At 45.1% G+C, this 23,803-nt stretch overlaps 11 protein-coding genes across 11 annotated transcripts; 6 read left to right on the forward strand and 5 right to left on the reverse strand. All coding sequences in view use genetic code 12, as the record gives it.

The window, feature by feature from the left end:
- Window positions 1–50: 50 nt before the first annotated feature.
- Window positions 51–6,335, forward strand: CXQ87_002938 (uncharacterized protein; the record flags this gene model as incomplete). The annotated part of the gene is made up of 3 exons (XM_025481425.1): window positions 51–1,017; window positions 1,282–3,300; window positions 3,622–6,335. 3 exons carry the CDS (start codon window positions 51–53, stop codon window positions 6,333–6,335), a joined length of 5,700 nt encoding a protein of 1,899 aa, XP_025336043.1.
- Window positions 6,336–6,477: 142 nt separating this feature from the next.
- On the reverse strand, window positions 6,478–8,448 carry CXQ87_002939 (putative GTPase; the record flags this gene model as incomplete). The annotated part of the gene is made up of 1 exon (XM_025481426.1): window positions 6,478–8,448. One exon carries the CDS (start codon window positions 8,446–8,448, stop codon window positions 6,478–6,480), a length of 1,971 nt encoding a protein of 656 aa, XP_025336044.1.
- Window positions 8,449–8,689: 241 nt separating this feature from the next.
- Window positions 8,690–9,250, reverse strand: SAR1 (Arf family GTPase; the record flags this gene model as incomplete). The annotated part of the gene is made up of 1 exon (XM_025481427.1): window positions 8,690–9,250. The coding sequence occupies one exon, from the start codon at window positions 9,248–9,250 to the stop codon at window positions 8,690–8,692; it is 561 nt and encodes a 186-aa protein (XP_025336045.1).
- Window positions 9,251–9,674: 424 nt separating this feature from the next.
- On the reverse strand, window positions 9,675–11,069 carry CXQ87_002941 (N,N-dimethylaniline monooxygenase; the record flags this gene model as incomplete). Its single annotated transcript, XM_025481428.1, has 1 exon — window positions 9,675–11,069. The coding sequence occupies one exon, from the start codon at window positions 11,067–11,069 to the stop codon at window positions 9,675–9,677; it is 1,395 nt and encodes a 464-aa protein (XP_025336046.1).
- An 886-nt stretch (window positions 11,070–11,955) lies between these two features.
- Window positions 11,956–12,888, forward strand: CXQ87_002942 (uncharacterized protein; the record flags this gene model as incomplete). Its single annotated transcript, XM_025481429.1, has 1 exon — window positions 11,956–12,888. The coding sequence occupies one exon, from the start codon at window positions 11,956–11,958 to the stop codon at window positions 12,886–12,888; it is 933 nt and encodes a 310-aa protein (XP_025336047.1).
- A 163-nt stretch (window positions 12,889–13,051) lies between these two features.
- Window positions 13,052–14,896, forward strand: CXQ87_002943 (uncharacterized protein; the record flags this gene model as incomplete). The annotated part of the gene is made up of 1 exon (XM_025481430.1): window positions 13,052–14,896. The coding sequence occupies one exon, from the start codon at window positions 13,052–13,054 to the stop codon at window positions 14,894–14,896; it is 1,845 nt and encodes a 614-aa protein (XP_025336048.1).
- Window positions 14,897–14,993: 97 nt separating this feature from the next.
- Window positions 14,994–15,414, reverse strand: TRS20 (TRAPP subunit; the record flags this gene model as incomplete). The annotated part of the gene is made up of 2 exons (XM_025481431.1): window positions 14,994–15,003; window positions 15,038–15,414. The coding sequence occupies 2 exons, from the start codon at window positions 15,412–15,414 to the stop codon at window positions 14,994–14,996; spliced, it is 387 nt and encodes a 128-aa protein (XP_025336049.1).
- Window positions 15,415–16,370: 956 nt separating this feature from the next.
- On the forward strand, window positions 16,371–17,792 carry CTA9 (Cta9p; the record flags this gene model as incomplete). Its single annotated transcript, XM_025481432.1, has 1 exon — window positions 16,371–17,792. One exon carries the CDS (start codon window positions 16,371–16,373, stop codon window positions 17,790–17,792), a length of 1,422 nt encoding a protein of 473 aa, XP_025336050.1.
- A 544-nt stretch (window positions 17,793–18,336) lies between these two features.
- On the reverse strand, window positions 18,337–20,352 carry CXQ87_002946 (uncharacterized protein; the record flags this gene model as incomplete). The annotated part of the gene is made up of 1 exon (XM_025481433.1): window positions 18,337–20,352. The coding sequence occupies one exon, from the start codon at window positions 20,350–20,352 to the stop codon at window positions 18,337–18,339; it is 2,016 nt and encodes a 671-aa protein (XP_025336051.1).
- A 269-nt stretch (window positions 20,353–20,621) lies between these two features.
- Window positions 20,622–21,599, forward strand: CXQ87_002947 (uncharacterized protein; the record flags this gene model as incomplete). Its single annotated transcript, XM_025481434.1, has 1 exon — window positions 20,622–21,599. The coding sequence occupies one exon, from the start codon at window positions 20,622–20,624 to the stop codon at window positions 21,597–21,599; it is 978 nt and encodes a 325-aa protein (XP_025336052.1).
- Window positions 21,600–22,441: 842 nt separating this feature from the next.
- On the forward strand, window positions 22,442–23,779 carry MRS7 (Mrs7p; the record flags this gene model as incomplete). Its single annotated transcript, XM_025481435.1, has 1 exon — window positions 22,442–23,779. One exon carries the CDS (start codon window positions 22,442–22,444, stop codon window positions 23,777–23,779), a length of 1,338 nt encoding a protein of 445 aa, XP_025336053.1.
- Window positions 23,780–23,803: the final 24 nt, after the last annotated feature.

The raw sequence follows: 23,803 nt of genomic DNA on the forward strand, positions 1-23,803 counted from the left end.
CACACTCTTCATTCAACTAGATAACCTAACCTTCCTTTCACCACACAGGCATGATAGAGTGTTCCACAGCTTCAGCGCTTTCGCATTTCTTCAGCACTTTCTCCCTCATAAGCTGGATGGGAGCTCAGCTCCCTCAGATATACACAAACTATGTGAACAAGTCGGCAGAAGGAATATCGCCACTGTTTCTTATACTATGGTTCATGGGCGACTTCCTTAGCTTTACAAGCTGTCTTCTAAATGAGTCGACCCTAGCTTTCCAAGTTTACCTAAGTTTGTTTTTCATATGCAACGATATTGCGTTGTGCTACCAGTTTTACTATTACAACAACATCTATCCCAAAGCGAACGCACCAGTAAAGCCCCTGGGCGTCGAAATCGCTGAACTGCTGGTAGCGGACGCAGATATTCATGCTGGCTCTGGAACTATTCATATCAGATCACATATTCCTGAACCCGAGGAGGCCGATGAATGGCTGAGTCTCACACCTCCTTCAGATGGCTCCATCCCTGGGAGCTACAACTCGATCAATAAGAAGCCCAACGTTGCTAAAGTGGCCACTATTGGTTCTATTCTCAATTCCGGCTTGTCCAATGCATTCCCTGTGAGCCGTGCGATGGAATCAGTCATCTCGGTCGCAGAGGAAGCCGGAAGTCATGATGTTCTTGCTCTTATTCTTGCATGGAGCTGCACTGCTGTCTACGTGAGCTCCCGTTGTCCACAGCTCTACAAGAACTACAAAAGGAAGTCGGTTGAAGGCGTCTCACCTCTTCTTTTTGGAGCCGCTCTTTTTGGAAACTTGGCATACACCATATCTGTGCTCACGAGCTGTGAGTTTTTGCTTTCCGACGACAAAGCTACATATTTCTGGCATCAGCTTCCATATCTCATAGGAAGCTCCGGCACGATAGTGTTCGACTTCGCATACTTCTACCAAAGGCATATCTACCGCAATTCTCACGATTACAGCGCAGTGGTGGGTCTCGAGCCTTGGGATCAACTAGAAAGACGCCTGAGTGACGTCTAAAATATATTTATAGAAAACTGAGACCATACAAAGTAGAATGGTTATTCCAATAAAATTCAAATTGGCATCACGTGACTTCACTGCAATTTTCGTTATACTCTGGATCTCGGATCTTCTATCAGTTCCAACACTTAAATGATTAATAGACTTCGAGGGCCTGTGTATCTACGACACCTACTACGGTGGCCACACCGCCATGCATCATATGCGACAAAGTCGGCAACCCTCCCGAATCCAACATTTGAAACCAAAGTCTACTCAAAGTTGAAAGACGAGCTGGCATACACTCAGATAGGACCAGATACATACCCGAATCCGTTATATTCGTTGGAGAAAGAGGAGATTGAAAAGTTGAACGAAGAAGATTTCCGTCACTTGATCTCTATTCCATACAAATCCATCTCGGAGACTGACCAGTTCTGCTTCAATGTCATACAGCTTGTTCACGATAATCTTATTCTGAATCCTGCGAAGGCCAAGATGTTTTTGTGCAATATTGAAGACGAGGGAATTCGAACTGTGATTGTTGATTGTCTCAAGCAATACTACAAAGCAAACCTGGTGCGAGACTCTATTCTTCAATTCATAGTGGCGCCTGAAGCGGCTACAACTAGAAGAGCAATCTTTGCCAACATAGAGGATATTCTATTCGAGAAGTCCACGCCAAAGTCTGAAAAGCTGACATTATTGTTGAGCTACCTACGGAAGTTAGCGCTTAGCTCTACTTCAAACCACATATCGCTTTTGTTGCAAGATAGAACAGCGAAGTCCATATTGGAACACGTATCGGAGACGAGTCGGGCAGAGCTTTACTCCTACTTTTTGCATATTAACATGAAATTCTCGGACATGGCTATGTTTGATCAATTTAAACAGAGTCTTTTGCATGGATCTAACCTCAATAATTTGGTCGCCAAGACTGGCATTATCGATGCAAAATGGCATCACCTTAATGACGTTGTCATTGATGAGCAGCATAAACAAAAAATGTTGAATTTTTTCACCTTTAATGACCTCCAATATTTCACGACCCAAGCCATCGAGTCTAATGACCTACTCGATGCCAACCTTTACCTTGATCTTCTTGTCGCAAAGCTTGAATCGCTGTCTCTCAAGTCGAATCCATCGGGACACAAGGGCAGAATTCAAAAGCTTTTGCACGTCTTACTTAAACACTCGATGACGTTCAAAGGTCCCCAAGAGTGCCTCAAATTCTTGAGGTATATGCCCCAAGTGGGATTAGAAATACGTCCAGCCACCATGCTACGTGTGTTGATACAGCTAAGAAAAGACGAGTGTTTCGACGAAGCACTCTTGTTGATAAACAACCTTCACAACTGTGAGCTCTCAAGTCATCAACGTGCTATGTTAGTACATGAGATTGTAAACGTCATCTCAAGGAAATTTGCTGGCCATCCAGAAGTCATCGTCGGATATTTTGCATCAATGTTTGGCAATGATGCGCTTCACTTGTTGCACCGTCTCGGCTTACTTCAATTGATCTACAAGGATGATTTCAAGAGCCTCGATTTCACCAGCATCAAGAGGGCTGATATTCACGAGGACCTTACATCATGCGTGCTAGAGCACTCTCATCTCCAAATCTTATATGATGTCGTCTTGAAATATCTTGGGGTGAGCAGCCTTGCTCCAAGACTCGTCATGGACCTTTATCACAGGTATATGAACGAGCTCCCCAATTGTACAAAATCCTCCAAGCTTTGGCAGGTTGATGACGGCATTGTATCACTATTTATTGAGTGTCTTTGCAAAACTGAACCCGGTAGCTTGGACATGAAGCTTCTGAAAGACAAGAAGAGGTATGAAGCGGCGAAGGCGATCAGCCAGGATTTCTTCGACAAACAGCAATTACCAAAAGAGAAGAGGAAGTCATTCACCTATGACGTACTCATCAGCTCTGCTTTGCTTCAACATAATGACTATACCTTCGCTGCAGCGGTACTTAAGCATGCCAGAGAACACAAAATACCCTCAACCTTCAATCAGCTCTACCCCTTCATCATGTACCACTACGTTCGGGGCGACCGACAAAGAGCTGAGGCATGGTACAATATGATGGTGAAAGATGGCGTAAAAGCTAAATCCACAGCAGGCGACAGGCTAGTCTCTATTGCTGAGGAATGTGGTTGGAACATCAAGGGTTCCCTCTACAGAAGAACGATTAATCATAGAAACCAAAAGATACGCCGGGAACTTGCGAACATGAGAGGTGACCATCTCGAGGCATTGGGCATCAAAGGAGACGAACAACGTTCCCACGACCTTCTCGAAGAATTAAGCGCAATCATAGGTGCGAAGTGATTTGAAACATCTTGAATTCCTCACTCTGACGTTGGTGCGCATTGTTTACATCTGTGCCCCTTTGGGCAATTTGCAAACAACTGCCATCTGTTTTCCTATCTGATGTATATCATAGACTTGCAACATCTTAAATCCAAAACTTGGTAGAACCGACATCATGGTGGACGACACAGGCACACCAAATAATAATGCAATAATACCTTCATCACCAGAGCGATTAAACATGTCAGATGAATACTGCTTGCGAACTCCCCCCCTCGACCAAGTCAAGACATACTACATCATGGCGAAAACACACCATCCGAAATGCTAGATCACCTAGACTCAAAAAAGAGGTTTGAATCGATCGTTGCCCATGTCAATCGAACTCTACTGGAATTGGGTGAAGTGTACAGTGAAATTGGGTACTCCAATCGTGAGATCAACCAGAGGCAGGCCGATGTGTTTTTGACTATTGACGATACCATCAAATCCATAAGCAGCAATGCTCTTCGAGAAAAGAATCTGTTACAGAATGAATGTGAGTGGCTCCGGCAGCAAATCAGATTCATGCTTGCCACACTTAACGACAGCCATGGAGAGAGAACCTTGAAGTTGAGCAGTCGAGGAATCGTTTTCGAAGATGATGTTATGTACGCTACAGGGTATCGTGAGGATGTCAAGGAGCAAGTCCACTCGTTTCATCACTACAATCAACCATCATTTCACGATCCTACCTTCGGTGATGCTGAGGAGATCGGCGAGAGCGATTATTCCATGCAACAACAATATGACTATATGACTAAAACGATACCACAACTACTGTTACTACAAACCAAACTGCTGCTAAATAACATATTTCTAGATGTTCTCAAGGCGTTTGTTAAGATATTCCGCAAGTTTGCCGACTTGAGCTACCGCTACTGGGAAAACGTTGATATCATCGGCGCTGAAGCTTCAAAAGCAAATAGCCTAACTAGTCAGCTCCCAAATAAAACTGAAGCCGAAGAATATTTGACACTCACAGAGGATTTCGAGGCCACCGTGAAGCAGTTGCGTCTCACGGAAAAGGTTTCCAAAACACCTTTCACCAGCATGGGCAATGCTCATGACGATGACAATGCATTTGTCATTCTGAGCCCGAAGAAAGCCAAGATACGTGATCTCACGAGAGCTAAGGAAGATGTTGCTGATATTTCTGGTATCTCCCAGTCTTCTCCGGACGAAACTATGAGTCACCTTCGAGAGATCAATGGAAAGCTCATCACGGCGTTACGAGGATTAAAGATCATTAAGTTGAATTCAAAATTAATTCTGGACCTCACTGCTGAAGTTGAGCAGAGTAAGACGGAAGTTGCAAACAGAGCCGTTGAAATGAAAGACTTTGTAAATCAGTGTCTTGATATCGTGGTCATTTTGCTGCTCAGTGATTCTGACTTAATCAAAATTCAGCAACGTGTGATACAGGCCAAAGGAGAAGAGTATGCCAAAGAAGGTCCCTTTGATTCAGAAGCCTTAAAATTGATCGAGGGAGACATTCTTGCATTTGGCTTGGAGAGATCCAAACTACTCTATCTTCAGAAACTTACGCATACCTTGACACATTTGCGGGACTCAAAGCAGAAGAAGTGGAATTACTATATGTCAGCTTGTCAGCGACTTTGGGATAAGCTATGCGAGTCGCCTCAGTTTATATCACATTTCCAACAAGAGAACTCCTCTCTTAGTGAAACTTCCTTGGTGAACCTCAAAATGGAGCTCAACCGTCTATACATGAAACGGTCTGAATTTATTGGAAGCTTCATTGTTGATGCGCAGAAAGAGATTGCTGAATATCAGTCATTGTTGTTGTATTCGGATTCTCAAAGACAAGCATTCGACTACTTCGACTACAACGCTGATGATGATTCGGATGACAAGGAGCAAATCCTCAACCTCCATGAAGCTGAACTCAACAGGCTTAGAGAAGAGTACGAGTCTAAGAAAACGATTTTGGAACTCTACAAAGAACTCAATGAATATCTCGAGGATCAGAAGTTTTTGGAAGAGTCATCCAAGGATTCGTCCCGTCTTCTTCAAAAAGATTCATGCAAGATACTTATGAAAGAGGAGAGAATACGGAAGACGATCCACAGAAATCTACCACGCGTTATTAAGGCATTGAAAGAGGAAGTCATTCAGTTCAACAAAACGATGATTTCTTGCGAGAAAAAGCCATTTTCCATCAATGGACAGGATCTATACGAGAAGGTGCTCACGATAGAGTCCCAGTCATGTAATCAGAGACGTCCTAAGTTTACTCGTGGTATCTCTCCGAGAAAGGGATCAGTGTCTCCAAAGAGACCTGAACCCGTCAACACGCAAAATGGGTCAAAAAAAAGCGGCAGACTCAGATCACCGATCAAGGTCGGAAAGGAAACCTTGCAACGCAGAGTCTCACCTGCTATCAACTCAGTGCGCTCTTTGAAGTCTCCAGCACTTAACGAAAGCAAATCAACTATTGCACTGCGTCATGAGACGAGGGTATTGAAAGAGGCTAGGAATGGTTTGGCAGTTAATTCACTGCTTGAAAGTTCTCCAAAGGCATTCAGGAATGCACCAAGCTCGCATGTCATGACTCGACCTCAGTTACAGCCGTTGCATTCTCCTTTGAACCCTGAGCTGTCAATATCGATGAATTTCAGTCCATCTGAAAGTACGCTATATTCTATGTGTTCTCGAGTCTCTCCTTTGAAAGACAAAAATACAAACAGCAAAGCCGATTTCTCGCCCATAAGGGAGACGGAATTTAATGCCGAGGACAAGGAGAATAATAGTGTTTACAAAGAGAAGCATTTAGCAGGCGATGCAAGGGATATCGCCAAAGAAAGTACAAACCACAGATTGAGCACGCATAGTCTTGCAAATTCTACAGTCATCAGTGACGTAAATGAGGACTGGAAAGAGCAGAGGCTACGTGACATTCAATCTCGTGCTGAGAAGATTTACGACAACAGCCACATCTAATGATGTACCATATTTTTTACTTCTTAAGGAGTCACCCACGAATGTATTATTAATAAATTTAGAGGGCTATGTTACACCGTCGTGAAGTTCATTAAGCAACTTGTGCAAATCGAATGCAAAAAATGTTTGGAATCACCTTCGTCTAATATCCCACCACTCTTTTCTTCTTATCCGCCTTCTTGTTCTTCTTGTTGTGCTTCTTGTTACCTGACAATCCACCGTTTTTGTGGAATGGGGAATCCAACTTGGCCTGGACGTTGTTCATTTGAAAAAACTCTCTGTCCAAGTCGTCAGCCGCACTTTCCAACGCAGCCTGTCTTCCACCGTAGAAGCGGGTTGTAGCTTCACCCTGCGAGTCACCATTGGACTTCTGATTGTTATCGCTGCCAACATGCATTGAGAAATTAAGCTTAGCAAGGTCATTGGCAAGGTCAAACTCGTCAAATTTCATGTTCTTGTGCGACAACGCAGCTTTGATCTGCTCCTGTCTTGTCTCTGGTAAACTGTGAACTGTGTAGACTTCTTTGTTGAACTCTCTGGACTCATCAATACTTCTGTTGTCCCACAAACCATCTTCAAGCTTCTTAGGAGGTGGGTTGATGAAAAGGAGCTTTCCGTTCACGTAATCCTTAAGGATGTATCTGGAAGCTCTTGACTCATCTGCACTACCAAAACCTTGAGTCATGTATCCTCTGGCTCTTGCATAAGCATTCAAGAGTTCACGGGCTGTTGGGTATACACCATTGCCTCCATCAGCTTTACTTTGAATAGGGATGTGAATACCATAAACCGCCTCGAGGAAAAATTTGGGAATCCTTTGACACACCAAAGAGACTGGAGGGATGTGCTCTCTCAACTGATCGATAGGAAGAACACCATTACACACCAACTCACCATTAGAGTATGCAAAGTTAGGGAACACCAAACCTGGACAATCACAAAGAACAACGTCTGGTGATAATACGATGGTCTGGAAATGCTTTGTCTTACCTGGTGTTGCGGAAACAGACACTTTCTTGGAGCCGACTAAAGCATTGATAGTAGAGGACTTACCGACGTTGGGGTAACCGACGAGACCAATCTGCAATTTACGGTCAGGGAAGTCTTCAGTCTGTTCAAAAGTTGGAGCGGCAGAAAGGAATAGATCTTCCAATTCTTCCACTTTAAGAATCTTGATATCCTCGTCAGTTTCCTCAACCTCACTATCGTCGAGACCAGCGTCAGAGACGAAGTTCGGATCGTTTTTACGTTGTTCTGCCTCTTCTTGCTCCTTCTCCAAAAGAGCGTTCGCATTTGCGGCCGAGAAGAAAACGTACTTGATTCCTCTTTCGTTAAGATAGTTAGCCCATTCCTTTCTTTGTTGTCTCGTGAGCAAGTCAGCCTTGTTGATCAAAAGCAAATTTCTTTTCTCCCTGTTCTCCTCAGGTTTGCTCAACGACTCAACATAGTTTTCAAGATCCACAGATCTGAAGAACAAAGGACTTCTGGCATCCACAATCTGCACGATCAAGTCACATCTCTCTACGACTCTCCACAATTGTCTCCAAACCTCAATGTTTCTCTCAAAAGGGGTCAATAACAAGTCATGCTTTTCTGATAATGTAGCCAACTCACGTCTCCAGTCTAAGAAAGCAAGATTCTCCTGTCTTTCGATCTGAATCCTCAGCTGCTCCTTAGCCCACTTAGGTCTTCTTGGAATGATCAACTTGTTCTCAAATAGCTGGTGCTTTTTACGGATCTCGTCAGTCTCCTCTTGTGAAAGCAAACCAGACTGGTTCACCAATGCTGTGTTACCAACCTTGATAATCTTGACTTGAGAGTTTCTTTCAGCTGTGAAGTCCAGGTCTGCCAACTCTGCGGTGTTCAAGAACTCGTCTAAAGAATTCTCTTGGGTAACAGACCTCATTTTAACCCAGCTAGCCTCCTTTTTGTCCGTGGTGAATCTCATCTCACCGTCTGGCAAGATCTCGATTGCATTCTCTTGCTTTCTCTGATTAGCAATGGTTCTTCCAAGACCAATGAGATTCTTGTTCTTATGGTGAACGGGCTTTGGGCCTTTTGGCGCCTTCCACTTTTTTGGCTCTGGATGCAAAGATACCTTGTTTCCATCCATTATGAGTGAATTTCAGAAGTAGAATGCTTATTAACGGAGCGATGAGGGCTTCCTAATTATGGCTGCAAGTAGGGATGTACGGGTGCGAAGTATCAGTATCCCAAATCTACACATTTACCATTTTCAATTATATGCATTTGACACATTCTTGATGAAAAGCCGAACCTAAACACATCAAAGAGCTATAAAATGTGATATAGTTGGATCGTCCAAGAAAGGACTTTCACAGGGTGACGTGGATCTAAATGTACTGGGACAACCACTTGAAGCCCTCACCGTAGCCCATTCTCATAACAACAGAGACCATGAAAACCTCGATAGGTCTGACGTTCTCAGCCAACTTGCCGACATCCTTGCCGGTAGTACCATACAAGCCCAAGGCAGTCTTCAACTCGGACTCGTTGACAGCGTCGCTGGCGTCGATCTTGTTACCCAAGATCAAGAAAGGAACATTGTTCAATTCCTCGATCTTGAATAAGGACTCCAACTCAGCTCTGGATTCAGCCAATCTCTCTGGGTCAGCAGCATCGACCAAGAAGACAATACCGTTGACCTCTGGGAAGTAGTCCTTCCACAAACGACGGGCCTGCTGGTGACCACCCAAGTCGAAAGTAGTGAATCTAACGTTACCAATAGCCAACTCCTCGGAAGTTGGGTGCAAAGTGGGCTGTAAAGTAGCCAATCTATCGTTCTTCAACATGTGCAACAAAGTTGTCTTTCCGGCATTGTCCAAGCCCAAAAACAACAACTTGGCATGCTTGTTCCATAATCCTAAAGAGGACAAAACGTCCTGGACTGTCATGTTAGTTCTCGTTGTTTTTCACACATGTCCTATGAGATCTGTTTCCACATCGACGAAGCAGCAGTCACAGCTCTTCATCAGCAATTTGGAGAGACAGATGCCAGAAGAATACGAATTTCAAGGTACATACCCCAGCTGAATAACCACATGTCTTATGACTTAGTTGTACGATCGATGCGATAAGGGTATTGAATTATAAAAGGTGTCGGATTTAGGGTGTACGGGTGTCCACCACCGAGACCAAGACGTTCCAAGCAAGGGTGACATATCAGTCTACTGATTTTTCTTCTATAGTTTCTATTTCTGGTGGATCTTTGCTGCCTCTTTTGTCATGCTAATCCACCGTTTTTGGTACCTCAGTTTTCGTGCTCAAACTGCTGTGGCTTTCCTGAATTTTGACCACACAACCGCGGATTAATGGTGTTTACCGTTCATTTTCACGTTCGGGCAACTTGAACACAAGGTGTTCTTTTCTAAGTTTTGCAGCATGCTTGAGAATGACTTCTTGCCTTGCATCCTTGTCAGCTTTTGTATTCTTTCTATCCTTCACTCTCTGCTCACCCCATGAAGACGGCACTAATCCTTCGTCAAGGAGACCCTCCTCTTGAATCCAATTGTAAAGCAATTTGCAGTATTTAATGTCTTTGGGTGTCTTGAGCGAGTGAAATTTCTTTCCAGCTCCTTTTTCAGCCACTTCTTTCTCGTACGCCTCTCTCCTCTTCTGTTCATCAGGAAGATGTAAGCGACCACTGTAAACTCTTGCAACTACAGCCATTTGAGCTTCAGACAATGGCATAGGTACAACTTCCTTTGGAAGGGCAATGAAGGCAATTGAAGGATCATTTACACGGAAGAGCTGGAGGTAGATATCCTTCACCTGGAGACCATCGGTCAAATGTGGCAAGTAGTCCTTCAAGAATGGATAGGAGTATAGGTATCCCGTGCAAAAAACGATATCATCAATGTCGCTTATCTCTCGCCCGTCTACTAATTTCACAGTCCTCGTGGCATAGTCATACAGCGTGATGAGTGGTAGCATAGTCACTGCCTCGTTCTTGTTGTCGTGGTCCTTGGGGTCATCTTTGACACTCACATACGTATTCTTAGCCACAGTGCTTATTTGAGTAGAAAGATCGATACCACTTGTGAAGGCGCCAACGACAATAACATTTCTATCTCTAAAAGGGGCACCATCTTTGAAGTACTTGGCGTGAATGACAGAATGAGGGTCCTGTTTGGCCCATTCTGCTAGACCTGGAGCATCTGGAATAAAGGGTATTTCAAAGTGGCCATTGGCAATAATGACAGCGTCAAACGTTTTGGTCTCTTGCGCCAAAGAAATTGAATCCTCAACGGTCACTGACCATTCGTCTTCGTTCTTCACTATCTTCTTAATATTCCTGTTGAAATGAAAGTTGGCAGCCTGCGGGATTGTCTTTTTGTACTCATGAATGTAGTCGAGCACCTGGCTCCGACCCGGATATTCCTTGATATCAGTGGTAAAGTGAGCCCCACTTAACCGATTGTATTTCATCAACCGGCTGATAATGTTTGTCTCAAGCTGATCGTACATAGGCGAGAAAAACCTGTTTTCGAATCCGCCGTTAGGATCTAAGATCTCGTGGGAATCAGGTCCCACTGATGGCACTGAAGGTAAGACCTTGGTCTTGTCACCACCATAGTACCACAAGCCACCAATATTGTCTCTTCTCTCGTACAAGTCAATGGTGAATTTGCAAGGTTCTAATGCTAGTGCTTTTGCTGCTGTAAGCCCGGCTGGGCCTCCTCCAATTATGGCAATTCGTCTATACAAGGCCATGGAGTGAAAATTGCAGCAATTTGTATTGATCCAAAGTCAGTGCGCATTAGCTGATAAGGGCCACATTTAGCCACCCGTGAATGCGTCCCTTAACTACTACCAATTGGCTCAGTCTTCCTCTAAACAAGCATTGTGCTGCATCTGGTATGGTTCAAAAATACGTAAAAGGGCTTTTAGATTATTATAGGTCTCGCCAGGAATGAGCCACAGTTGGCTTTTTACATTGTGCAAAGCCACATAGCTTGAACCACAACAGAGGACTAGTCAATTTCTCTTACAAGGCCGGCAGGCTGATCAATCAGACTCAGAAAAGATGTTGAGCTCCTCTTGCACCTATTCCATGGCCTTACTTACCTCGCACTGAAGCGCTATACCTCCAGTACCTTAAGGGCATAAAAAGAGATCAAAACGAATGAAAACAACCTACCTTTTTTCATATCTGCTCCGTAGAGCTCTGCTTCTTAAATTTGTGTGTCTCGCAAATGTGTGTCAAAATGTACTTTATTCGAAGCAACCAAATTCTGCGACAAATGCTTTTTCCGTTTCGCAGCCATTCCCGACAAAATCGGCAAACCCTGAAATGAAAACCCGATCTATAAAATTTTTGAATGACCACTACATAAATTAAAGCGGACTACTCGCTTGCTCTAATTCACACAACCTGATGGTTGCGCCTTTCTGTTCCGTTCTATTGTACGATTATCTATGAGATCAGGCAACGGGGGTCTCTCCATGTCGCAGCTTTACCCCGGTTTCATTTCGCACGATCCAGGTCATGCATACTATCTATGGCTGGTACAGGCCATAAAATCGGCCTGGTTCAGTGACTTACCCCAACGTTCATCCTGAAACAACTACTGCTGAAAGAAGTGCCGCAACTATCATAATGTCCCATCCTGCTGCAAGCATCAAGTCCATCTTCAGCGGGAAGGTCAACTTGACCGATTCCGGCTTTGAGGATGTGAGTGATAACAATGCTTCATTTAGAGACGGTCAACAAGATGACGGCCAAGATTCCACTGCAGACTTCTCCAAGCCCAAGAGCTACTTCTCTGATGATGAGCCCATCTCAGACTCCTCGTATCACGACTCACCCAACCAGCTCAGAAATCCGACTCCTATGATCAGTACCAGTGCTCCTAGTGATGGTGATAACTATAGTGTCAGTTCTAGGAACTTAAGACTCATGATGATGCAGAAAGGAGAGGTGTACGACCAACAAAATCTGTCGACCAATATATCCTTGGCTTCAAGCGGTAGCGACTATCAAGCTCCCATTCCGAACGATCCTGCTACCTACAATTACGATGCCAGTCAGAACGGATTGCTCCTTAGCGACAGTCTTTCTAGACCTCTTTCCCGTAACTCCACCACCTCCTGTCTTTCCACAACAGCAACCAAAGATGGCGTCGAAGGGAAAAAACTACATCGCCATGGCCCCACACCTTACTTTTCCAGCGTGATTGCCAACATGCTTCTGCAACAACAACAACAACAGCAACAGGCTCAACAACAACAGGCTCAACAACAACAGGCTCAACAACAACAGGCTCATCAGCAGGACCGACAACAAGAAAACCAGCAGAGCTTTGCACAACCCCCGGCGCATCTCAGTAACCCTACCAACCCAACCACACTCAAGCAGACACCGCCAACCACGTTTGAAGCACTGCTTGGCGATGAAGATTTGAGTGTAGCTTCCCATACAAATGGAGAGTCAGGCAACAAGCAGCTCAACGACTGCGACTCATTGGGCCTCCCTCCAGTGACATTGAAGGAAAAAATGATGTTGCTCAACCCCGACCAGCCAAGGTCATGACTTTATGACGACACGTAACGATAAATAAATGATAACTTGTGAATAATCTAGCATTTGTAGATGGATTGTACATCAATGCTTGCGCATTAAGCGCTGGCGCACTATGGGTGCAAAGTTTGCATTCAGTGCAACCAACCTCTCCGTATCCCTTTTACCCACCAACATGTTGAGAAGTGCTGCCAGAATTGGGTCCAGAAGGACTACTCAGCTCATTCCATCGGTCAAAAAAACTGCCGTTAACACAATTACCAAAAGATTCCTTTCCGAGGAACCCAAAGAGGTCTTCACAAAGATCAATGATGCAAAGGATCCTCAAAGAAGCCAATTCTTCCAATACAGTTGGGGCTCTTGGTTGAAAAACGACAAGGTCGAGAGGGCCAGAAGAGAAACCAGATTCTCCATTGAGGGAGCCACTGACCTCGTAAAGAAGTTGGAGCTCACTGATGGAGAATTGTCCATCCCCAAGGTTCTGCCTACTGGAGCCACCCTTTTACCCCACAACATCACCAAGGAGATCTTGGGCGAAGGCGACATTGAAGTTAAGTCAATTGCCAGTATTCACGAGGGCAGACACCACAGAGTGTACAAGTTGTCCCTCAAGAACGACAAGTCTCTTGTATTGAGAATTCCATACAAGCTTGAGTCTGATTTTGCCATCGAGAACAAGATTAAGAGTGAGGTGGCTACCATGGACTTTTTGGCCGAGAAATTAGGCTTGAGCGTTCCAAAAGTGTTGGCCTACGGTGCTACCAGAAGCAACTCATTGCTGTCTCCTTTCATCTTGATGGAGCACATCGAGGGTGATCTCTTGATGAAGCAATGGGACCCATTGTCCAAGGATACCGAGGACAATGCTCACTTGAAGGCGGTCATTGACCCAATTGCCGACTTCCAGGCCAAGCTTTTGGAGACTCCTTTCAACAAGATCGGATCTCTCTACTTCTTTGATGATGTCAAGCCAGAACACCAGGACACTGAGCCATACGATGGTGAGACTGAGATCAAATTCAAGAACAGATGGAGAATTGGTCCTTTGGTTGAGGGTGTCTACTCCAAGAACAAGAAGCACTTGGCCGCTCAGAAGATCACCGAATTGACCGGTCCTTTCGAGAAGGATCAGCCACTTGAGGTGGTGAAGTCAGTTGCCAACATTCAATTGGAGAGTTTGAAGGCAAGACTTGGTTTGGCCCAAGCCGACGCGGGAAGCAAGGTGGAGAACATCGAGGACTTGAAGAAGCAAATACACACTTTCGAAAACTTGAAGACCATCAGTGATAAGTTGATCAACCCAACATCTCCAGCCATCATGAACTGTGCAGAATTGTTTGCTCCAAGACTCTATGCTCCAGACTTGGACCCATTGAACATTATCACGGAAAAGGACACCGGTAAGTTGTACTTCCTTGATTTCGAAAACACTTCTATCAAGCCATTTATCTTTTCCAGCTACCCTTCATTTGTGGCTTACCAGGGTGCTAAGATCTTCAACTTGGAAGAAGACGTGCCCAAGTACAATGAGATGGACGAGGTTGAGAAGCTGCAATACGAATTCATGTATCACAAGACCAGAAACGAAAGAATCTGGGAGCATGCCTTGAACGACAGAAGACATGACTTGATCGCTGTTGCTTCTCCACATCTCAAGCTTTTGAAGGCTCCATATTTGCACGCCTTGGACTGCAAGAACGACAAAGACTACTTGTTTGTTGAGAATGCTATAATTCAATTGAGAGCTATGTGGGACACCTATGTTGCTAACCAGTTATCTAATACTAAGGAGAGTGAGTTCCCTGTTGATTACAGTACCGAATACTTGGACAAACATGCCACTGATTTGGAGAACTACCAAGTTGACGTTGTCTCCACACCTTTCGCCGCAACTGGTGGATGGGTGCCTCAAGACATGTTTGATGCTTTGAAGAGGGAGGGTATCATCGTTCAGGACGAGAACGGCGATTATTCTGTCCAAACTGAGGCAGCATTGAAGGACGAGCCCAAGCCTGAGTAAGTATATAGTTAACGTTACAAGTATTTTCTTGCCAAAAGTTTCAAACGGCAGTCAAAGTCGGGTGAGACAATCGGATCATTGACCAGGTAGAATGGATTTAGTAGCGTCTGCACGTATAAGTCGTAGGCCTCCGCAAAGAACTGTTTTATGACATTTTCATCGTGCTTGCTTGAGGTCAGGTTGGATGACATCATGGAATCTAGGCTGCTTGAACCAGATGTGTTGGAGTCGTAGCATAGCACGAATTTGATGTTGCCTTGTGTGACGAATCCATTGACACGTATTCCGTAAAAAGAATCGACTTTGCCGAGGTTGAATGCATTAGTCGACCACTGAGCATCTTCAATGAGATCTAGCGAGGCGTTGGTAATGAACGGTAAAAGCTCTTTGATCCTGCTGGAAAAGTTTGATTGACCAGGGTAGCCTGAACTCGATGACGAAGTTTTGAACGAGGAGAACTCTAGCTCATAAAGAGGATTGTCACGTGTACCAATGACCGTGAAATAATATGAGGACATGCGGGATTTTCAAAAGGACTGAGTTGGTACTAATAGTTGGATAGGTGTTGATAGTGCGATCGGTACTACGTAGGACGCATTTTGGTTGCAAAACCAGAACATGTCCCAGTAATAAACTGTGGTAGTCTTGCAGAAACAAAATAAATAAAAATAACATTTCCACATCAAGATGATATACGTGCTTCCATGATCCAAATAATTTCTCAAGCTATTGGGTCACAATTTATGTGAATGAAGGATATGGCTGTGAGATTTAGTTGAGAAACAGTCCAAGAATGGTGATATGATCGAGAAGAGAGTTTTGTAATAATATAAGAAAAGATTCAGCGTTTATAGTTAACAGACGTTAGTAACCGGCAGTAGTTCCCACATACTCTTGTGCCACTCCCATCGAATCCTGCCAAAATTTGTTTAAGAAAACTCATTGAAACTTGGAATATTTTGGCCATGGGTTCTACAGAAGAAAGAGCTAGAAACTTCAAATCTTCGGTAATATATCACTTTGCTATGCCGTGGAATTTCTGTAAAGTGAAGGATCCCAAAAACGAAAATACCCATTGACTGTTTGCACAATACGTTTTGTCATGCCATCCGTCGTCAGGCGGAGCTTCAATCCTTTTTCGGAAAATGCTTATGTGACCCACTCTCGGTGTATTTATGTTTCCTAATCGATCCAGCGCGGCTTTCGTTGCAGCCAAAATCTACGACACAATGCAACCAAAAACCCAAAATCCATAGTATCAAAAACTTAAGGTAAACTTATAACAAATTCTTTCACAAAAAATTGATCCCTACAGTTGTTAAATTCGAACCATCCAAGATACTTTCCGAATTTTTTACCTTGATCCGGCCTGTCAAAATCAGCTCCTACATAAAGTGAGCCTCTGTTTTTGTTTCCGCGAGATCCCATTATCAATCACAGCACTTAAGCAAGCACCTAACTACACCACCTTACCATGGGCTTGGACCCTCCGTTTACCAGTGGTTCCCCGCAGGCGACTCCATCGGTAGATCCAGTCAAGCCTCGGGTGATTTTTTCGTCCAACATTCCGCAGAAAATAGCGGACTGTGTCTCTGAAAAGCGACTATTCTTAGGTGGATCCACGAGCAGGCTTGTGGATTTAGCCAAGGACATTGGTGAACTCGACGTGATACTCGAGCTCAACACTTTGCTTTTACGAAATCGTTATCTTACTCCATCGGACTTGGTGCGCAAGAACTTGGTCTTCGTTGCGAAGAAGAAGAGCTCTCAGAATACGCCGAAACCCTTTTTGGGGTTTAAGGGCATATGGAAAAGCGTCTTTGAGATGTCTAGTCCATCTGAAGTTTTCGTGGTGACTTTGAGAGTCTCGCTCAAACGCTTGGTCGTTGACTTGGCCAATGTAGATGACATGATCATCATTCTCCGTCATGACGAACTCCACGGTTCCATACTACGAGATATGGACTTATTGAAATCCATCAAGACTTATATTCGCCAAAGACTTCTACTAGAGCTACGGAGCAACTCAAATATCACATCAGACATTGCCGATACCAATACTATCCTTCAAGATCTGCCGGTCAATGACTCGTTGCCACTGATGAAGGACTTACACAACCAAGTCGAAGAATTCGATAGCAGTCTCGCTGATCTAACGCTAGACTCCAATACCGGTATGCCGCTCATAGAAAAACAGCTAGTGTTTGAGGATTTCCAAGATGTATCTACGTCTGACGAGGAGTTGAAGATTCTATATTCTGATGACAGTGGAAGATGTACGGTTGACGACGAAGAGGACTTGCATTTCCCCGATGGACAACCCACAAATGTATTGTCTCCGGCAATGCTTGGCGAGTTACCTACGTTGAGAGAAGAGTCACCACCACTATCATCTCAAACTATCCAGCCGGTTACTCCTCAGAAGAATCCTGAAATTCTTTCTCCTAGAAAGATTTTGATGGAGCCTCAACCAAGGACTCCTACCAGGCGCCCAAATGTACTTCAATCGCCTCCTGAACTGAGTGTGGAGCATGAATTCGACAGTCCCAGGTCCGCGTCGGTGCCGACTGAGTTATCACCAATCAAGCCTGCAACTGCACCTTCCTTGATGAAACACACGTCAATGTCGACTCTTCAGCCATCTCTCAAGAAGAAAAGCTCGGCTTCCTCCTTCACAATGATAAGTCACGATGAAAGCCATGGCTTGGAATATGCCTTCCGAGACAAATCTCCGACCGTGCCAACATACATAAAACGTGACAAAAAGTTCAAGTTCATCAAAGTTGGCAAGGTTCAGAAGTTTGTGAATTTATTCGAGGAACAAGGGCCCGGCAGCGAGTCTTCAACCAGAAACAGTACTCGGCCTGGAAGTCCACTAAAGGGACCCAAATTTTAATCATACGTAACGAATTAACGAATTTAACGTTAGCTTTTCTCAAGTGCAGAGATCCTCTCAATTAATTTGTTGAACTCTTCAAATACCCTCTGTATGTCCTCCTCACTAGCCTTGTGATCTTCACCTTCAGGTCTCACCTTCATGGTGTCTAGGCACCAAGTTTCTCGTAGGCCTCTGGTAATTGAAAGTAAGTCCTTGCATAGACGGATTATATTATGTGCATCTGACTCGAGCGTCAAGTTCTCGACTGCCAACAGTTCTCTTGACTTGTTTTGGATGATTGCCTTATCGAAGACTTCTTGAAAGTTTTCAAGAATCTGATATATATTGGTGTCAATCTTTTCTGTGGGTTAGTATAAAGACTTTTGGAGACTGCTTCTTCGACATACTTAGAAGGGACACCGATTTCTGTTGCATCGCTGAGATGAAAGTTGGAGTATCTAGAGCCGCGAATATCAAGAGTTGCACCCACTACGCACACTACGAGATCGAAAATAGTGAAATTATTAGGTGTTCAGAAACTTTCATTTCTAAACGTAATTAATTAAACGCCGAATAATAGGGAGGTGAGCTTCCAAATGATTTTGAGAATGGCAAGAATGAACTTGTAAATGTTCACCACAAACCAAGTTAGTCTCAACAAGACCACAATAGCGTTCTCTAACACGAAATAGAGTATCTTGTAGTTACCGCCGTCAGTGAAAGTTACATCACGATCACTAACAGATGTTGGGACGATGCTTCCGAAAAGGGATTGGTTCACTCTATCGAGGTTTTCATTGACCTTCTTCATGTCGAGGGATAGAGAGGTGTTTATTTCACCAATGGAACGATCAGTTGCACTAAGAAGGTGGTCAATTTTCACAGCGTATTCGTCATTGATGACATGCATGAGAGACTTACACTCACTTAAGAAGCCAGTGTAGAATGATTCGTGTGCCGGAAGTTGATTGTCATTGACCAGAACAATATCGTGAAGAAGGACATTTATGTCCTTGTTGAGAATGTGATTTAGCTTCATGGACGTTGTCTCAACGAGACGCGGAAACACGGAGTTCATGAAGCTTTCGCTGAGTATCAATTGCAGCTCTAACGAACGCCCATGAGCAAATGCGTCCATTAATTTGAGTTCTTTGGAGTCAACTTCGGGGGATTTTGAAGATTCCGTGCTAGTGACAACGTGAGCACTGCTCAGATGTGACCTGGCATGTAGAGGAGTAATTTGAACTTCGTCAAGGTTCATCTTGGATCTATTGCCGTTAGATTCCTCGAGATGCAGAGTTTCATGCTTTGAACTGATGTCATCTTTTGAAACCGAATTTGTGTCAATCCTGATTGTAGGTAACTCAGGCTGTGATCTTTGTGCTTCCGATGAACCGGAGCTTTCAAGATTTCGAGGGATTTGAAAAATATGCCCGATATTAGAATCGCTATCAGATTTGCTGCTTTGTTTTAGCTTCAGAAGGCTCTCAGAGGACTTGACCGGCTCGTTACTCGACGAGTCAACATCAGAATTAGAGTCGCCTGTACTGCTGGCGTTACCATAAAGTCGCTTGGCTTTCTCCTTGATATTTTTCCCGATACTTTTTGTAGATGGAGACTTGGACCGGCTACTGGAGCGGTCCTCTGTGTCGACGTCGCCCCAAAGCTTATCATGCAAACGGCTGGAACGTGGTGGCTTCGAAGGAGTATCGAATGAAATGACAGAACGTGGCGCTGGATGTGAATCAGAGAACCAGAGTCCACCTTTTGGGTTCCGGAGCTCCTTCCAATGCAGGGATCGCCATGCTTCGTCATTGACTAATTCATTGAGTTCGATGCCCCACAACATCCTCCATGGCTTCCCACCTGCCTTCTTGTGGGAGCTGAAAACATTGCACGCTAAAGGAAGATTAGCATAGCGTAGCGGAGGTGCCGGCTCGTGGTACTTGGCCCGAATGGCCCGGTTTCGTATGATTTGTAACGGATTATAGACTCCCTCCACACCTGGGTACTTGATATCATCAGAATTGTAATCTTCCTGACATTTGGCCAACCAGTGGTACTTCAAAGAAAGCACGCCCATGACGGTTTCCTTCCTATTCTTTGTTGTTCGGGATATCTGCAACTGCTTCTTGTTGGAGGCACCAGGCCCCGTCTCTTTCTTATCGTCTAGAGGGTCCACGACGTTGTATCTGACATTCATGGCTCTGCCGCTTTCTAATAGAAACCCCGCTAGCCGTTTCACAGTGGTGTTTTCCTCTTCGGCGGGCTTATGTACGACTTCGTCATCAAGATCGTGGTCCGTCACCAACGTCTCGGGGGTACTTTGTATAGTGTTTTCGTCAACGTCCACGTCAAATTGAAAACCAGGGCCAGCCAGGCGCCTCGTAGCAGCTAGGGTGTTTCTTTTTCTTGCTCTTTTGTTCCTTGCCGAAACCGCAGGTCTCTCCAGCCGGCTTTCCCTATCCTGAGCCGTTGGAATCGGCGATATTCGTAGTGCTGACAAAGGCAGCTTACTGGCTCCCCTCAGATCCTTCTGGGCATATTGCACAGATAGAAAATCGTCGTTGATAGCCATAATGAGGACCCCGGTAGGAGTATAGTCTGGCAGGGCCTTGATATCTCCTGCAGCGTTTGCGCAGGTATACCCAAGGAGGCTCAGAAAGGGCCCCACAAAAAGGTTAAATCTGAAAATTCCGAGGGGCTTACAAAAGAATTTAGTAGTCGAATGAATGAATTAGTCCAAAGAAGTTTGCGTTGCTAGATGTGGTAGATAGGCCGATTTGTGTGGCTCTCACGTGTGCTCCTACACCTTTTGAGCCAAGCGCATAGCAGCTGTCAAGTACCATGTCTTCCATCCAGTTTGCCAAAAACCAGGCGGATTTTAACAATTACCTTCTGAATAACAAATACCTTGTGGCGCAGTTCACTGCTTCATGGTGTGGGCCCTGCCAGGCTATCAAGCCCGTAATTGACAATCTATACAGCTCAGACAAGTATAAGAAGTTGGAGATTGTCCGGGTCGACTTGGACTCGTGCCAGGAGGTGGCTGCCAAATACAGTATCACAAGTGTTCCTACGTTTTTGTTTTTCGAGAACGGCAAGGAGGTCGGACGTGTCCAGGGTGCTTCTCCCAAGATGATGGAGAGCTTTGATCTGTTGAACGAGAAGGCCAATGCTGATTCCTCTGCTGGCCGCAGCACAGGTGCTAGTCTGTCGGCATCGTTACCCAATGAGCTTGGGTCTCTTATCCCCAAGGGCTACCAGGTGCTCAATGATATCATTCACTTCGGTGAGTTGGTGTCCTTGAATGCATTGACTTTAGTTAAAAGTGAAGAGGCCAAACCCTCTGTCTTATTTAGGGTTCCCGAGAAGCAGACGGCCGTTTTGTCTGATGCCGACTCGCAGGCGTTGTTTTTCGTGCCATTGAACAACATTTCCAAGGTGTACTCTGTTCTCCTCAAGATCTCCGATCTCAGCAACTACAAGGGCGATCTTGAGTTGGACGAGGACGAGATTAATGAGGAAACGCAACCTCCATCGACCCTCAAGCTTTGGATCAACAAACCTGGCATCATGTCGTTTGATGACGCCGCTGCAGACAAGAACGCTCCACATGTGGAGACACTTGATCTTTCAAAGGTCTCTGACGGTTGGTACGAGGCCAAGTTGCGTTTTGTTCGTTTCCAGAGCGTTCAGAACTTGACTGTGTTTGTAGATGGAGAGGATGAGGACAAGCACACCGTGGTGGACAAGGTGGTCATTGTCGGTATCAGCGGAGACTCTCGGGAGCAGGGATCCGTGCAGCAGCTAGAGGAAGAGTAAAATAGGTCGCCATAGGTGTTATTAGGTAGAGAGTCAAAGATGAGTTAGATGGTAGCGATTGACATGGGTTATCACATGTAAGGCCGACTGACCTAATAGCGGTTGGCCTGAAGGGCTCGATTTCAATAGACGTTCACTTAATCTCGAATAATTCGCAGCCATAAAATCTTGGAAAAACGGCCACAAAACTTCCCTGCTGATCTATTCTCTCGGCTGCAAACCTTAAAGGGCCAATGCACCTCGGCAAGCTGAGCCACGAATGAACAAACGCCCATTTTACTTGAAAAGTTTACTTTTTAAATCGGATCAAGTAAAAAAATGGATTTTTCGAATTCACCAAAGATGCTCCAAACAACCAGGCTTTCCTCATCGAGTGGCGATTGTCTGTCAACCATGCAGCCACTAAGAAGACAGGCATTAGCGAATGCGAAACGTTAGGTTGCGACAAGGACATCTAGAAGCCACCACGAAATCAAAAAAATACCCAAGTTATCAAATCCACTGAAAGCTTCAAATTCCGCCATTTATTTCCAACCCTCCATCCATATTATTTCCGAGTGGTGCTCGGCTATTGGCGCGGCCGTTTTCCACGGGACGAAAAAAGCCCCAGCTTCTCAGAGAGTCTCTGGTATATAAAACTGCCACCCTCTGGAGCCGTTCTCACCTCAACTACTGTCCAGTTTTGCCCCCAGCTCCCCTTTTAATACCTCGTGTACTCGAATCCGGAGCCAGCTCGGTAAATAAATTTCATGAACTCCGTGCTATCCAAAGGCTTACTTGCTCGACACGTGCTTGTCTCACCTTCCCGCCGGCTTCTCGGTAGGGCGTCCTTGGTTCTTCCTATGAGCTATGGACGCCTTCCAGCCCGCCAGGTGAGGCACCAGTCGACGAAAACGGAAGAAACGAAACCAGACACGCTGGTGATTCGGAAGCAAGATGGGCCATCTACCGAGGTGGCCGAAAGCGCCGAAAAAAAAGCAGCTGAGAAGGCAAAACCCACCCTCTGGGAGAAGGTCAAGCACGAGGCGTCTCACTACTGGAACGGCACCAAGTTGTTGGGTTACGAGATCAAGGTCTCGACCAAGTTGTTGGTCAAGATGGTCTCCGGCTACGGCTTGTCGAGAAGAGAAAACAACCAGTTGCAGCGCACCATTGTGGATGTGATCCGATTGGTGCCTTTCTCTATGTTTGTGCTTGTTCCTTTCGCCGAGTTGTTGTTGCCTGTTGCGTTGAAGATCTTCCCTAACTTGTTGCCATCCACCTACCAGTCGAAGCTGGACATCAAGAAGAAGAGAGCCGACTTGTCCAAGAGAAGAGTCAATGCTTCTGACTACATCAAGAAGACTATGGAGGAGAGCGGCCTCAAGTTGTCCAAGATTTCGGAGGAGGAAAAGCAGGCCTTCGTTGGCTTTTTCGACATCATCTCCATGGGTAAGACGCCAGACAGAGAGCACTTGACCAGGGTCGCCCGTATGTTCAAGAACGATCAGGTTTTGGATAACTTGTCTCGTCCTCAATTGGTGGCCATGGCCAAGTACATGTCGCTCAGACCTTTTGGTACCGACTCCATTTTGCGTTATCAAATTAGACACCGTTTGTTGACCATTATCAAGGACGACAAGGCCATCGATTACGAGGGTGTGGAGTCTTTGACGGTCCCTGAGTTGCATGTGGCTTGTTCCCAGAGAGGTATCAAGACCCAGGATGTCTCCCCAGGCAGATTGAGAGAGGACTTGGACACTTGGTTGGACTTGAGATTGAGACAGAAGATCCCCTCTACCCTTTTGATTCTTTCCTCTGCTTACACCTACGGTGAGCACACCCAGGGTATTGACACGTATTACGATGCCCTTTTGGCTGTCTTGTCCTCTATTCCTGACGAGGTGTACAATGTTGCTAAGTTGAGTATGTCTGACGACTCCAAGTTGAAGTTGGACATCTTGAAGGAGCAGGATGAGATGATCAATGAGGAGAACTTGAGAGAGAAGGACACTGTCAACAACATTAAGGATGAGATCCAGTTGGACGAGTACGAGGACACTGCCAGCGAGGGAATGAAGATTGAGGAAGACGAGTCCAAGGGAGGCAAGGAGAAGGACAATGAGAAGAGTGAGAAGAACAGTGAGAAGAAGAGTGAGGAGAGTGACGCCGGTACTACTGTCAGTGGCGACAAAAAATAGAGAAGCAGCCCTGTCTATAAAAGT

Source organism: Candidozyma duobushaemuli (assembly GCF_002926085.2).
Source record: "Candidozyma duobushaemuli strain B09383 chromosome Unknown C_B09383, whole genome shotgun sequence".
NCBI classification, from domain to species: domain Eukaryota; kingdom Fungi; phylum Ascomycota; class Pichiomycetes; order Serinales; family Metschnikowiaceae; genus Candidozyma; species Candidozyma duobushaemuli.